Source organism: Solea solea, chromosome 14 (assembly GCF_958295425.1).
Source record: "Solea solea chromosome 14, fSolSol10.1, whole genome shotgun sequence".
Classification (NCBI taxonomy): Eukaryota; Metazoa; Chordata; class Actinopteri; order Pleuronectiformes; family Soleidae; genus Solea; species Solea solea.
The window spans coordinates 26,819,743-26,833,862 of record NC_081147.1 but is presented as its reverse complement, the minus strand read 5'-3'; the positions used below and the strand labels follow the sequence as shown (position 1 = coordinate 26,833,862).

General features: G+C 41.8%; 1 protein-coding gene across 1 annotated transcript; it reads left to right on the top strand.

Annotated features, from left to right (window-relative positions):
- The first annotated feature begins 169 nt into the window (after nt 1-169).
- trappc11 (trafficking protein particle complex subunit 11) lies at nt 170-14,001 on the top strand. Its single transcript, XM_058650271.1, has 30 exons — nt 170-504; nt 1,701-1,929; nt 2,105-2,274; nt 3,335-3,405; nt 3,710-3,824; nt 3,947-4,046; nt 4,132-4,205; nt 4,615-4,711; nt 5,213-5,346; nt 6,072-6,213; nt 6,672-6,765; nt 6,855-6,934; nt 7,179-7,257; nt 7,414-7,468; nt 8,321-8,466; nt 9,130-9,191; nt 9,295-9,427; nt 9,591-9,721; nt 10,197-10,322; nt 10,405-10,598; nt 10,681-10,829; nt 11,223-11,344; nt 11,420-11,539; nt 11,613-11,678; nt 11,905-12,061; nt 12,151-12,268; nt 12,350-12,441; nt 12,878-13,011; nt 13,407-13,574; nt 13,667-14,001. The coding sequence occupies exons 2-30, from the start codon at nt 1,723-1,725 to the stop codon at nt 13,709-13,711; spliced, it is 3,381 nt and encodes a 1,126-aa protein (XP_058506254.1). The 5' UTR covers nt 170-504; nt 1,701-1,722; the 3' UTR covers nt 13,712-14,001.
- Nucleotides 14,002-14,120: the final 119 nt, after the last annotated feature.

Below are 14,120 nucleotides of genomic sequence, written 5' to 3'. Positions count from 1 at the left end.
ACTGTCTTTATACTGCTGCTGTCAGTGGTTTGTAACAAAGGCACTCGTTTGTATTTGTCCACTCTTATACTCTCATATATGCCTTCATTACTTAAATTATGATTATTAAATTTTTTTATAATTATGATTTAGTGGATGCAGTGGTTTTATTTTGAAACGTCGAGCCGGAAGTGCTAATGACACTCTGCCACAGGCAGCTAACTAGCTAGCTAGTGTGTTGATGCCTCAAAAACAGCTGTTGAATTATCTGGTGTTTTCCGGCTGAGATGTTGACACATTGGTGACAAGCTGTCACATGGCGACCAGAGTTCGGACTTGGCCCAAACGAAGTCCGACAGCGCTAAACTAAAACGACACTGGCGTTGATATAGTTGTGAAATCTCTAACCTCGCCCTCTGAGCTAACGCTAACTGATAGCCGCAAGAGTAAAGTGCAGCTTGCTAGCACATACAGGCTAGCTGGAGCTAGCACCGTTACTAGTTGATTGGAAGTAATGCAGCTGAGGTGAGTAACTATCTAATTCATCACCTACTTCACATTCAACTGCATTTTTCTACAGTTTAATTGAGGATAAACTGTAGGCTAACATGACAACAGGAGTCCTGGGTAGCAGCGTTAGCCAAGTGAGGCTATATCACTTCCGCTTTCGTTTCAACAGTTTGTCTATTTATTTCTGCACATTATAATATGTCATCAGCTGTTTAAATGTACAGCACATAGTTATATGTCATCAGCTGTTTAAATGTACTGCACATTATAATATGTCACCAGCTGTTTAAATGTACAGCACATTATAATATGTCACCAGCTGTTTAAATGTACAGCACATAGTTATATGTCATCAGCTGTTTAAATGTACAGCACATAGTTATATGGAGCTATAAGAGTCGCCGAGCTTCAGTCTGTGAAGTGTCAGCTAGTGTTGTGCTAACCCTAAGTCTTGTGACCTCGTAAGTTCTCCTTAAACCCTGTGTGTTCAAGTCTGTTGCTGACACCAGCGTTTGGCTGTTTGATTTGTTTAAGAAAAAATACCTTTTGGTAGAAATTAATATTTATTTATGAGATCATGCAATAAATTGACAGGGAAAGTGTTGCAGTGACATTTCCCTCTGTAATGAAAACTCATTAACAACAACTGATAAACTGTTTAAGACATATGTGTAACAAGAACTAATACTCCCAAAGGTACCGTTAATTCCTTACTTATTACCTTATTACCATATTTAATGAAATATTTAAAAATATTTTATTAACAATTTAAGACCATACTAAACCTTCTGCTTTTGCTTCGTCACTATTGCCTCTCTTTTTATTATGTTTATTTAATTATTAACTGTGATGCGTCTACTTGTTATTTATTGATTGTCATAGGTGACAATCAATAAATAACAAGTAGAAATAACAAGTAGTAAACAACAGCACCATTGAGCCCAAAACAAATGCTCCCATGGGGACAATGAAGTAAGTAAGAATGTAAAAAAGTAAGAATTTCAGGATAAGATTCCTACTAATCCAAACTAACCTAGCTTTGTGTGGTTTAGGCTATAATGATACTGTCTGTCAGATGATATACAGAAAGGTTTGTATTGTATTTATTGTATTTTCTGTTGTATGTGTTTCCACTTCCTAATCATTCTTGACAAGCACTTAAACAAGCACTTCTCTGTGCTGACTCCAGAATGTTGCTCTGTCATGTGCAGGAGTATCCATAGTTAAACCTTCATGATGGCTGGTTCCCAGTGGGAGCTTCCTCCAGAGCTATGCTGTAGGCCCATGGCCTTTGTAGCTCTGACCGGTCTGGATGTGGTGTTCAATGCAGTGCACCGAGCCATCTGGGATGCCTTCTGTGCCAACCGACGAGCAGACAGAGTCCCAATCTCTTTCAAAGTGCTCCCAGGTGACCACGAGTACCCGAAATGTCGCACTAAGGTGAGTGATGGATAGAGAAACCAAAGAAAAAGTGTAATATGATATCCCAGCAAACACAAATATGACATCATTGGAAGTTTATTACAGTTTATTTGCATGAAGAAAAACACCAAAACAAGTCATTGTGAATGTTGATATTATGTGAGAACAATGTTTGTGTTTTCTGTCTGTGTAGCGAACTTCCTACGAGTGGTACATCCCTAAAGGCATCCTGAAGACGGGCTGGATGAATAAGCATCTGAACCTTGTACCTGCTCTGGTCGTTCTCTTCTATGAACTGGACTGGGATGACCCACAGTGGAAAGAAAAACAGTCTGAATGTGCCACAAAAGTGGAGATTGTCAGGTTGGTTTAACTCTTGTTCTTATGTTCTTCCATAAAAAGCTGATAATGACACCTGAGAGTGAAGGTAGCTGCTTTATTATTATATTATATTATATTATATTATATTATATTATAATATTTTATATTATATTATATTATATTATATTATATATATTTTTTTTACGTCTATATATCTTATTAGTGTTTCTGTAGATGATTATCTCAAATAGTGACAGTGTTCAGAGCAGTTGTGTAAAGTCAATGTCTTTGGTAAAAATTATTCAGCCAATTTCCAGATTAATGAATGAAATTATTATGATAATATGATAATTAGTAATACAGAGCTTATACCGAATGTTCTATGTTACTGCTGATAGCTAGCAAGAAATAGATTGATAAATGGCGAGATAGAGAGCTTGATTCTCTCTCCATAGATGGATCGGTTATTATATTCACAATATTGCACTTTATTCTTGGTGTGAAAGTGTGTGTATTGCCTGGAGCTAAGAGGCCGCTTTCAAATGGAGAAATGTTCTCTTGTATCTCTATGAATCCAATTAGCAACAGTCTGTTTAAAGTAGCTGAATCTAATTAAATCACTTGAAGTTAAGTATTATTATTGATGCATTACCATCTCGGTGTTTCTGTTCATTGTGTGAATATTCCAGACTCAGTTCATGTCTTCCAGTGTTTTATACAGTGTTGTTATACAGATAGAAGACTTTGCTGTTGCGTCACAGTGAGTGAACTTGTAATGACTGATAAACGGTACAATGCTGGACACTGTGTGAACATGCAGTGGTTATACAATGTGTTGTTTCAATGTCCTGGTATAGATACATATTTATTTATCTATTCTACTCAACACTGACATGTGATGTGTGTAGTTGCCTCATTGATAATAGTGAAATGCAGCAGGGTGACACTAGTTCTGTTCAGAAGCAAAACTTTTGACCCCAATTTAATTTGAGCCCAATAGTGTAGGCAGGGAAGTGAAGGGAGAGTCAATGAGACTTTGCTGCACATCCCTCACAGAAACAAAGCCACAGTAAAATTCATGTGCATGTCTGTTTGTCTGCAGGACCAGTCTTCAGGGCAGGAACACCAAGGTGGCTGTGGTTTTAATTCAGAAGAAAACTCCTTTACCTCCAGGTAAAGATTCATCCTGGCCTTCTACACCTCCAAGCTTTATAATACATTTCTGAACACTGGGAAACTTGCATGGAGTCGAGTGGTTTGAGTGGTTTCTAAATACAAAAGGCAGTTTCATAACTGGAACATTTAAAGAGTTTGATGAAATGTGTAGTTTTAATGTTGATGCATCAACACAACTTACTTTCTCCCCCTGATATTGTGAGATGAAACCAAAAGCATTAGCCAGTCTTAGCCGTCCTCTGTCTGTTAGTGGCTTCTTAACCCAGCTGAATCATGTGTGTGTTGTGTGTTGTGTGTACAGGAGAGGACCTGGTAGCATCAGAGAGAGCAGCTGCTCTTTGTAATGCTTGTGATCTGTCTGGCAAGAGTCTCTTTGTGCTGCCGCACACTGACCACTTGGTGGGCTACATTATAAGGTAATTAACAATTCAATAAATATTGCACGGACAGCAGTGGGAGCTGGACAGTCAGGCTAGAAGCTTAAGTTACAGGTGTGGCCTTCTACTGGTTCCATTAGATAATGAGTGTGATCTTGCAGGTTGGAGAACGCCTTCTATGAACATGCTCAGACATACTACTACACTGAGATTCGTCGTGTCAAATCACACAAGGAGTTCCTTAACAAAACCACACATCAGGTATTATCAGCCACTGCTGCATACTGTACAAACTGTCCCAGCATGAAGTCATGTGACAATGTTTCCATTTGAAATGTGTTTTCAGCTGCTGTTTGTCAGACACCAGTTTAAGATCGCTTTCTTCAGTGAGCTGAAACAGGACACACAGAACGCTCTCAAGTGAGTGCGACGACACACATTCACACTCTGATTCTACCGGCACGTTGTCATCAACTGTGAGGGCTAAAGAGTGCACTGCACACACTCAGGGTACATGTTATTCATTTAAAACAGCTCAACTGTGCACGTCAGTCACTGTCAGTCGTGATCTGATCACCACGGAGAGATGAAGATAAAGCTTGGCTTCAACAGAGGAGATTATAATTAAATAATACTGCTGTTATTATACTATATCAGCAATGGTTTGGTATATTAATGATCATCATGAAACTCATGATGATTTTCTTATTGCAAGAATGTGTGAAACAGACAAAAACACCTGTAGAGCAGATGGCACACCTATGCAGCATCATCATCTGTGCCGAAGTGTAAGTGTGTGTGTGTGTGTGTGTGTGTGTGTGTTTTACAGGTATTACAGAACTGCATACAGTCTTGTCCATGAGCTCAGAGCCCATGAAACCAACATGTTGGAAATCAAAACTATGGCTGGATTCATCAACTACAAGGTGTGTTTCTCTGTTTTATCTGTTTTTATTAAAAGAGGTGTGAGGTGTGAGGTGTGCAGTCACACTTAAGTGGCATCAAAGTTCACCAATGCACAGGGAGCTCAGTGACCTGTATGTTCACACTGAAACATCTGTCAGTGAACTGTGCCCAGATGTTGTGAATGAAGAGCAGAATGTTTTAGCTGAGGGCAGAGGAACAGGAGATGACGAGAGGAGGCGGGCTCTGACAATCCACAAAAAAAACAACGTATAATGTTGTGAGATGGTGAGGCTGGGTAGTTCAGTTGGGAGAGCACAGGACCAATTTGACTGACCTGGGTTTGATTCCACCCATCACCTCTTACTGTATACTTCACTGTCTGATACAGATGCAGTCAAATGAATAATGGCTGTGTTGTATTTAGCAGTGCATACTGGCTCCCTGTCATATTGTTGCAATGATTACATGTTACCTGTCTCTCCTGTCTCTCCTGTCTCTCCTGTCTCTCTCTCTCTCTGTAGATCTGTCGTCTGTGTTTCCAGCACAACACTCCTCTAGATGCTATAGCTCAGTTCAGGAAGCACATTGACCTGTGTAAGAAGAAGATTGGCAGTGCTGAACTGGCCTTTGAACACACTGCATGGATGTCCAAACAGTAAGATGCACACACTGTTCATTAACACGTACAGTTCTGTTAGTAACTAACAGTTATTTCCATAATGGATGAATCATTATATTATCATTGTTATCATTATTATTATTATTATTATTATTATTATTGTTCTTGATGAATGGAGTAGATGGTGTCCCACACTGGGACAAATGACAAATTGATTATAAAAATAGTAGGTGTTTAGTAATTGATTCACATTTGATGAATCATTGCAGCGCCACTGTGCACTTTATTAGGAATGCCTGCTTATTCACGATTATTCAATCAGCCATGACGACAGTGCATCAGAATGATGTAAACGCTTGATCTCAGGGACTTTGTGATGGCTGATGTTGTAGCATGGACAGTCTGAGTGTTTCTGAAACTGCTGACACACAACAGTCTGTCGAGGTTTTACTCTAAACACAACCCAAAATAAAACAAAACAGCAGTTCACTACTGATGAGAGAGATCAGAGGGAAATGTCAGACAGTTTGGAGTCAACAGAAGATCTGAGGGTGTTTAAGGAACAACTCTGCTGTTTTCTTAAAGACACTCAGGTCAATGATCTCATTCAGTTGAAAGTTAGCCTTAGTAACACTGATGTTACCTCTGTTTGTCACTGATGATATTCATACTGTGTCAGGATGTCATCTGTATTCCTGTTTTATGAGAACACATGCCTCACACGCCTCTCTTCCCGTGTGTTCCTGTGTGTTTCCTGTCAGGTTCCAGTCGTTTGGTGAACTCTTTGATGAAGCAATAAAACTGGGTCTGACAGCCATCCAGACCCAGAACCCTGGTTTCTACTACCAGCAGGCTGCCTGTTACAGCCAGGAGAGGAAGCAAGTGGCACAGCAGCTGTGTCAGGTGATCACACTGAACCCTCTCTCACTGTCACATCCAGCTTTAGTTCTGCTGACCTGCTGCTGTTTGCTGCCTCATGCTCACCTGCAAATGCACTATTTTTGCATTATCATGAATATAACCCCCCCCCCCCCCCCCCCCCCCACACACACACACACATACACACACGCACTGTGCTCCCACCATAGACTGAATTAATGGACCCTTTGCAGGAGCAGCCATGTTTTATCAGGACAAGCACAGGTGTGATCACAGTAATAATGGCTCTGTTGTGTTCAGCATGCACACTCGGACGAGCTAAATGGAACACAGCCATTATTTATTTGATTATTTACACCTGCTGTTTCCCGACTGTGACCTGTCAGTGACTGCTGTGCTCTGGGTCCATTCTGTGGAAAACACAGCACACAGCATTACTCGTATCATCTGAACGAGCAGGTGCTCATGGTTTATGCTTCTAGGCTGGAGTGAGTTACCCTTCCCCGGATCCTCTGGACACTCAGAGTGGAGGACTGGACTTTTATGGACAGAGACCATGGAGACAAGGACACCAGAGTAGGCACAATGTTAAGAATGATGTCGTCAACATCTATTAGTGATGAAGCATCTCTGACCAGATGTTTACAAAGGTGTTTGTTTTTCAGGTATTGATCCTCCAGATGCAGAGAAGGAGAAGACAGGGATTGTGGCTCTGCAGATTAAAGAGAGTGATGTACCACATTCTGTAAGTGGAGGCGCACATTACACATTAATGTGGTCAAAGTGCCAATTGGGTTTTTTTTGTCTTGAATTACCAATAAGTCCAGATTTCAGACTGATGGGATGTTGCTTTAGATGAAATCAGTGTTAAATATTTCACATTCTTCAGAACAATGACCTTCTGCTGTTTAAATATTGATGCTTATTCCATACAGATACTGCAAGCCTGGACTGTGAATTATAACATGCTTCTGTCTCTGTTGCCATAGGAGGTGATAATAGCGCTCCTCAGTAATGCTGTTGCCCAGTTTAAGAAGTACAAGTGCCCCAGAATGAAGAGTCACCTCAGTGAGTATCATTGTAATCAGACCAGTGTCGATGCACAGCTGTAGGATCAGTGAGTAAGGAGTGTGTAGTCCAGGTTTTCTATAATTGTATCAACAGTGTTAAAAGTTAAAATGACTGTGATCTTTGTTTAACACTCATGTCCTGTCTGTTTGTTAGTGGTGCTTATGGGAGAAGAGTACTACCACGCTAAAGACTACACCAAAGCTCTAAAGTAAGGAAACTACAGTTTTGTATGTAAATGACACATCTATCACATCTGTGATATTCATGTTTATTCATGCAAGGTTCAAACTGCAGACACACTCTGATACTGTGTGAAAGGATCATATATCTGACAGTATTGCTTTATTTATTATCACTCACCAAACGTATGTGTTACGTCAACATTCATCAAATACTCTGAAAGCATTTCCTCCTTTTAGAACATGTGTAGCTGATGATGAATGCAACTACTAAACATCGGTGTTACAGTGTGATATAGAACTGAACAACTATCACAAAGGCTGCAGTTAGGGTGTGTGTCACATGGTTCACCTGACTCAGGGTTTATACTGCGATCACTGTCCTCAGTCATGTTCACACCTGGTTATCACAGCTGGCTGATGTCATGACATACAGACGTGTAATCAGCATGTTGCTTGTGGCAGTGTGTGACTGTGTGTGTGTGTGTGCGCTCGTGCACGTGAGTGTGCATGAGTCAATCAGACTTCTCTGATTGAACCATTGTTAGTATTCCAGAGTTCCCACAGACAGATCCTTGAGGCAGAGTGTGCAGTGTGTGGACACCATGAGAGAAGCGGCTCTTACAGGTTTCACACACTGATCTAAGCTGTGTCAAAACTCCTTGTATTTGATGTCAACCAAGATGACTTATGAAAACTGGTGAAAGAATGAGATTAACAGTTCAAGTAGTATTGATGAGAACCTCCTCAACATTCACTGGGGCCATTCAGACCTGTACTGTGCGTGAAGTGGCTGTGATCACATCATTGAGATCACGGTTCAGTTCTTCTTCTACTCTAAACATGATCTTAAAACGTGTGTCTGTTTGTTGTGTCATCAGGCTGTTGGACTATGTGATGTGTGACTATCGTACAGAGCGTTGGTGGGGACTCCTGACTGCCATACTGACCACAGCTCTGCGCTGTGCTTATCTCATGGCCAGTGTCAAAGATTACATCATATACTGCATGGAGCTTCTGGGCAGAGGTAAGCTACTGAAGCACAGGAAGACCACGACCGTGAGTGGTCCATCTATGCTGTCCATCGTACTAACACATTTGAAGTCTATGGTAAAATTAGCTGCTTCTCACTCAGTCAAGTCAAACATTTTCCTGAGGAGTGAATGGTCTCAACGGCTCTTCAATAGAACAACTTTGTAAATGATGTTCCCATTTACAGGAAAATAGATGTGACTGAATAGAAGTGTGATTGACAGCTGGTGTCATCTTCAGACACTGATTATAGTGCTGCTCAAATTGTGAATCTCAAGGTTTCCGAACAAGAGTTTTTCCATTATTATGCAACTGGGAGACCATGTCCTTTTTTTATCTACAGTCTAAAGTTAAAATCAGTATTTTTCCCTTTGATTTTCTTAGATTACACATTTTGAATGTTATATTTTTGAGAGAATAATTTGTGGTGCGAGTAAAAGCAGGAATATTATGTTAAAACAAAGTGGACAAGGCAATCATCACCCCACTCACACAACAAGCCTCTGTCGGCCTCTGTTGGTCATATTGGCAAGTGTGGAAACACTTACTTCAGTGATAGCAGCATCCATGTCAGCCTTCTTAATGAGTTACCAGTTGGACAGTTCTTGTATTAATGCTGTGGAAAAGCTCATTTTATATTTATACACTTGTTCACTAGCTTCAACCCTGAAGGAGCAGCAAAAGGAGAGGATTGAGAAAAATCTGCTCAAAGTCCTGAAGGTAAACTGACTCCATCACTTCATCACTCAATAAAAACACCTGATGCTCGGTGCAGATTATTAATCTACATGTTTTTATTATTTTCTTTGTCCCTCTCCATCAGAACGAGGTTCCTGACTCGGAGCTGGACTGTGATCCGTCCTCCGTCAGTGCAGCCACGCTGCTGTGGAACGACCGCATGGCTTTATCTGGATCTAATGAGTTTAGTATAGAAGTGCAGGATTACATTCCATTCAGTAAGTCACATCTAAAGAACTGATACACTTGTAAACTTGTTTCATTTCAGACAGTTAAAGAGTCTGCAAGAGTTTTCTTTAAAAGACAAAAGAGAATTCAGCATTTCCTATAAAATAAAAGATAAATCAAAGTTTCTAACCTTTCTTTACCTTCTGACTCCAGTTCAGTGTAAGGCCAAGTTCCACTCTCCCAGTTTTCATGTGGACCAGCCCATCCAGCTTCAGGTTTTCCTCCGAGCCGACTGTCCTCATCCTGTATCACTGAACAAGCTGGCTGTCAGCCTCAGTAACCAGGTACACTCAGTAACTTTAACCAGTTAGTGCATTTTATATCTGAACTCTGACTTTTTCTTTATTAAACGCTTGTTAGGACAGAATATTTCATCTTAGACACGTGTGTTTCTGTGTGTTATCCTTCAGAACATGACGCATTGCTCAGTGTCTGCAGAGCATTGTTCAGTTATTTCAAACCACTTTTACTGAGGCTGTGTTGTCTGTTTATCTATGTGAGCTCCTGGGTGCTAGGATTCCCTAAGATGAATAAATCTGTCTCTCTCTTCTCTGTGTGGTAAACCAGTTAGTTTACCACGTTACTGTCCCACACTGTTTAAATCTCAGATAGAGATGTTTCTCCAGGATGCTTGTTGTGTAAAGTCTTGTATTTCTGTAAATCTAAATATCACACATGCTACATATTAGGAAGCGTTCATCACAAGACGACAGCCCACTGTTGTTTTTCCATAAATGCTAAACCACTGTGTTTGTGTAGGAGTATAACCCCTGGTGTGTGGTGGAGTCGTCAGGTCAGGACAGTATGAACTTATTACCTGGGAAAACCAAATGCTACAGCTTCAGCTTTGTGGCAAAGACTGAAGACGTTGGCAAGAAGATTGAGGTGAGTCAGAGAGAGAGAGAGAGAGAGAGTGATAGTTGTCACAACTCTGGAATTGAAGATTGATAAATCTGTGTTTTCCTAGATTACTGGAGTGGAGGTGATGCTGGGCAGCGACTCCGGCCGCTGTGTGTTTGTGAGCTGGCGAGGAGCAGGTGGAGATGCAGCCTCCACACATGAAGCGCTGCAGGCCAGCCGGTCCTCGCGCCGCTGGGGGCGGAGCGCCGAGACGCGTCCAGAGCTGGACTGGAACAGCGTGATCATGCAGCACAGCACCATGTACGGCTCAGACTGCTGAGTTATTACATCACCTGTTTCCATCAGTTACTGTGTGAACAGCTCTGTGTTTGTATGTGTTCAGGATCATCTCCAGAGTCCCAAAGATCTCGGTGAAGCTGAGCCACCAGCCTCCTGCTCTCAGCAACGAAATGTACTGCATTGGCATCATTGTCCAATCACAGGAGGAGGGCGTGGCTAAGGATGTCAAACTTACAGCTGGCCTCAAACCAGGTACTCTGACACACACGGGAGTACAACAGAAATACTGAACCAAAACCCAAACCAGAAACCTGCATCCTTCATCTGAAAACAGGCTCTGTCATGCAAGACTATCAGACCTGACTGAAGCAGCATTTGTGTGTATGCAGCAGCATCACAGGGGTGGGCGGGGGCGGGGGCAAGAAAGGGGCATTTAGCTGAACCATCGTCGTCTTGCTTTAATAGCCCAGTGTGGCTGTTAAAGCCTCTGTTTGTCTTAACATGGAATGACTCACTTCCTGTGGGCAGGGTGGGATCTAAACACTGCTGTACTGAGAACGATAGAAATAGAAAGAAACTATTAAACAAAATGATATAAACATTATTATTGGACATTAGATCATTAGTATTTCTCGTTGTATCCAGGCCAGGATGCTAACCTCGGCCACACCACACACGTGACAGTGGATGGATCAAAGGTTTGTGATGATACTGCACCCGCTCTGCTCCCTGATGTTCCGCTGGGAGACCTGAAACCAGGACAACAGGTACCAACACATGGACAGTCAAATGTTTTCCATCCAGTTTCCACATTATGACGAGCTGTGTGTGTTTGTTCTCAGCTGGAGAGCTGTATACATGTGAGGTGTGTGTCGACTGGACCGCGTGTGTTCCTGTTCCACGTGGCCTACAGCATCGACACCACAGTGGAAGGAAAACACATCGTCTGCAAATGTCACAAGGTAAACAAAACAAAACACAACAAACCCTTCAAACCTGTATGAAATATTCAGAGCTACTTTGTTTCTTTTGCAGGATGAAACCGTTACCATAGAGACTGTGGTCCCATTTGAAGTGTCTGCCAAGTTTGTGTCCACAAAGGTGTGTGGATTTATTAAGTTCTGTCCAAATCAGGTGTTGTTATTAACCAAAGATTATCCTAAAATATGGATCTGGTGAATTCTAGTTTTTATTTTTCTGTTCTATCTTTGACATCTTTTATCCTCGTAAAAGAATGAGCAGAATAATGTGGACCGTGGTTCACAGTGAGTCAGTGCACTGTGGTTATGCTGCTGATGTGTCTCCACTGTTGTCTGTGTGATTCCAGTTTGAGTCATTGGACCGTGTAGCCATGGACATTCCCTTCCTGTTGATGACAGACATCATCTCTTCATCTCCTTGGCCTCTGGAGTTGGCCTCCTCATCTCTGCAGCTTCTTCATGTGACCAGCAACACAGCGCAGCTTCAGTCTCAGCTACAGGAAGGTACTGCCCTGCTTCACAGTGGTAACCTGCCTCACAGTGTTAAACATGATGACTCTTCACTGTGTGTGTGTGTGTGCGTGTGTGTGCAGTGGTTCTGCAGACTGCTGAATCTGCCAGTGAGTGTTTCTGTCTCCGTTGTCCATCACCACCACTGACCAACAGCAACAACACAGTGGCTACAGGACAGTACTTGATATCATGGAGAAGGTATGGACTCTGTCTGTCTCTGTCTCTCTGTCTCTCTGTCTCTGCATGTATGTGGTGACTGTGGTTGTCTCTGTTGGACAGGAAGCCGTCCAGTGCAGACAGTCCTCTCATCCAGACTACAGTCACACTACCTCATGTCATCCTGGAGTCTGTCCCGCTCTACATCCACGCTGGTCTGTATACTCCCACTTTAATGACTTACATACGTCTTATGCACTTTATATGTTACGCATGTTTAGTTAAGGATATAATATGTAACTTTTCTGCATTCATATTCTAAACAAAGCAGTTTACCTAAATTAGACAAAAATCCATATTTCTATTGAAGGTAAAAGACTGTTTCATTTGTCGTCCTTCAAATATTTCACAATAAAAGCATTGTTGAAAAAAAGAATAGAAATAGGTAAGACATACACTGGAGTGCTTTTATTTTGAAACCAATACAGTATGTGCCGTGTTGTTACTTAACCAGGAAGTGAGTCAGAGCTCATGATCTCACGCATACCGTGCATTTAATGTCTCAAATATGATATGATAGTTGCACCTTTGCTATAGTTTTGTCCGTCGCTCGGTGATTTCTCCTCTGACAGCGACTTTTGTTTGATGCAGATTTACCATCGTTTGGCAGAGTCAGGGAGTCTCTTGCAGTGCGTTACCACATAGAGAACAGAACAGCTCAGGTGCAGGAGGTGGAGATGGCTGTTGAACCCTCTGATGCCTTCATGTTCTCTGGACTCAAACAGGTACAGCTGAGCTCTCTGGTGACTCTGACTCTGTGTACTGTACACGTACAAAGACAAACATCCACACATTGTTGCTTTTAAGTTACTTTTTTGTGATGAATCACTGAAAATCCCTTGGGGCTCATGTAGTGATGCACATATATTGTAAGTTACCATGGTAACTAACGTTTGTGTGGAAGCAGAGCAATGGTCTGTTGTCTGGTGTTCAAAGAACTGGTTTGTTTTTGTTTCAATGTAACTGCCAGGATATAGACTCAGTTTGTCTTAAACGTGTCACTATGATGTTAAAACTGACTGTAAAGTTAAAGGATTATATGGAAAAAAACATGGAGAGACAGAGAATGCTCACGTGTGTGCGTGCGTGTGTGTGCGTGTGTGTGTGTGTGTGTGTGCAGGTGCGTCTCCGTATCCTCCCTGGCTCTGAGCAGCAGATGCTCTATAACTACTACCCTTTGATGGCTGGTTATCAAACACTGCCCCAGCTCAACATCAGCCTGCCCCGTTGCCCCACCACTAACACACACACTCTGAGAAGATTCCTGCCTCAACGCATCTTTGTCAAGGTAAAGCACACACACACACACACACACACACACACACACACACACACCATCACACCTCACGTCAATAACTTTTCTGGTTTCTTTGTCCTCAGCCTCAGGGTCGACAGCCTGACGATGCGTCCATCGCTGCAGCTTGAGGAGAACGCGACCTGTGGACTGTACATATGCTCGTTCTACACTTATGATTCCTCTGAGATGATGAAATATTAACACTATTTGTTTTACAACGTTCTGTACAAACACATGCAGTGTTTCCACCGTGTGTGTTCAGAGTGAGTGTGAAGAACGTCGACATGAATGCACCGATGTTCATGTAACGGTAACAATCTTGTGTGAATCTGTGTGAACTATAATGGACACGAGTGTAATACAAACTGGAAACTGAGTGTGATGAAGATTTAATTAAATTAAAGAGAAGTTAACTATGTGTGCGTCTGTGCGTTTGTTTTACACACACAGTGAACACGTTGGCATTTATATTCACGTTACACTGCAACATTATGTGATTTCAAAGTCTAAAATGTGTGACAACGTGAATATCATAGG

Coding starts and splice junctions, on each gene's coding strand:
- trappc11 (XM_058650271.1), top strand. CDS start 1,723: ATGATGGCTGGTTCCCAGTGGGAGCTTCCTCCAGAGCTATGCTGTAGG. Junction 11,540..11,612: donor TCGTCTGCAAATGTCACAAG/GTAAACAAAACA, acceptor TTTCTTTTGCAG/GATGAAACCGTTACCATAGA. Junction 13,012..13,406: donor TGTTCTCTGGACTCAAACAG/GTACAGCTGAGC, acceptor GTGTGTGTGCAG/GTGCGTCTCCGTATCCTCCC.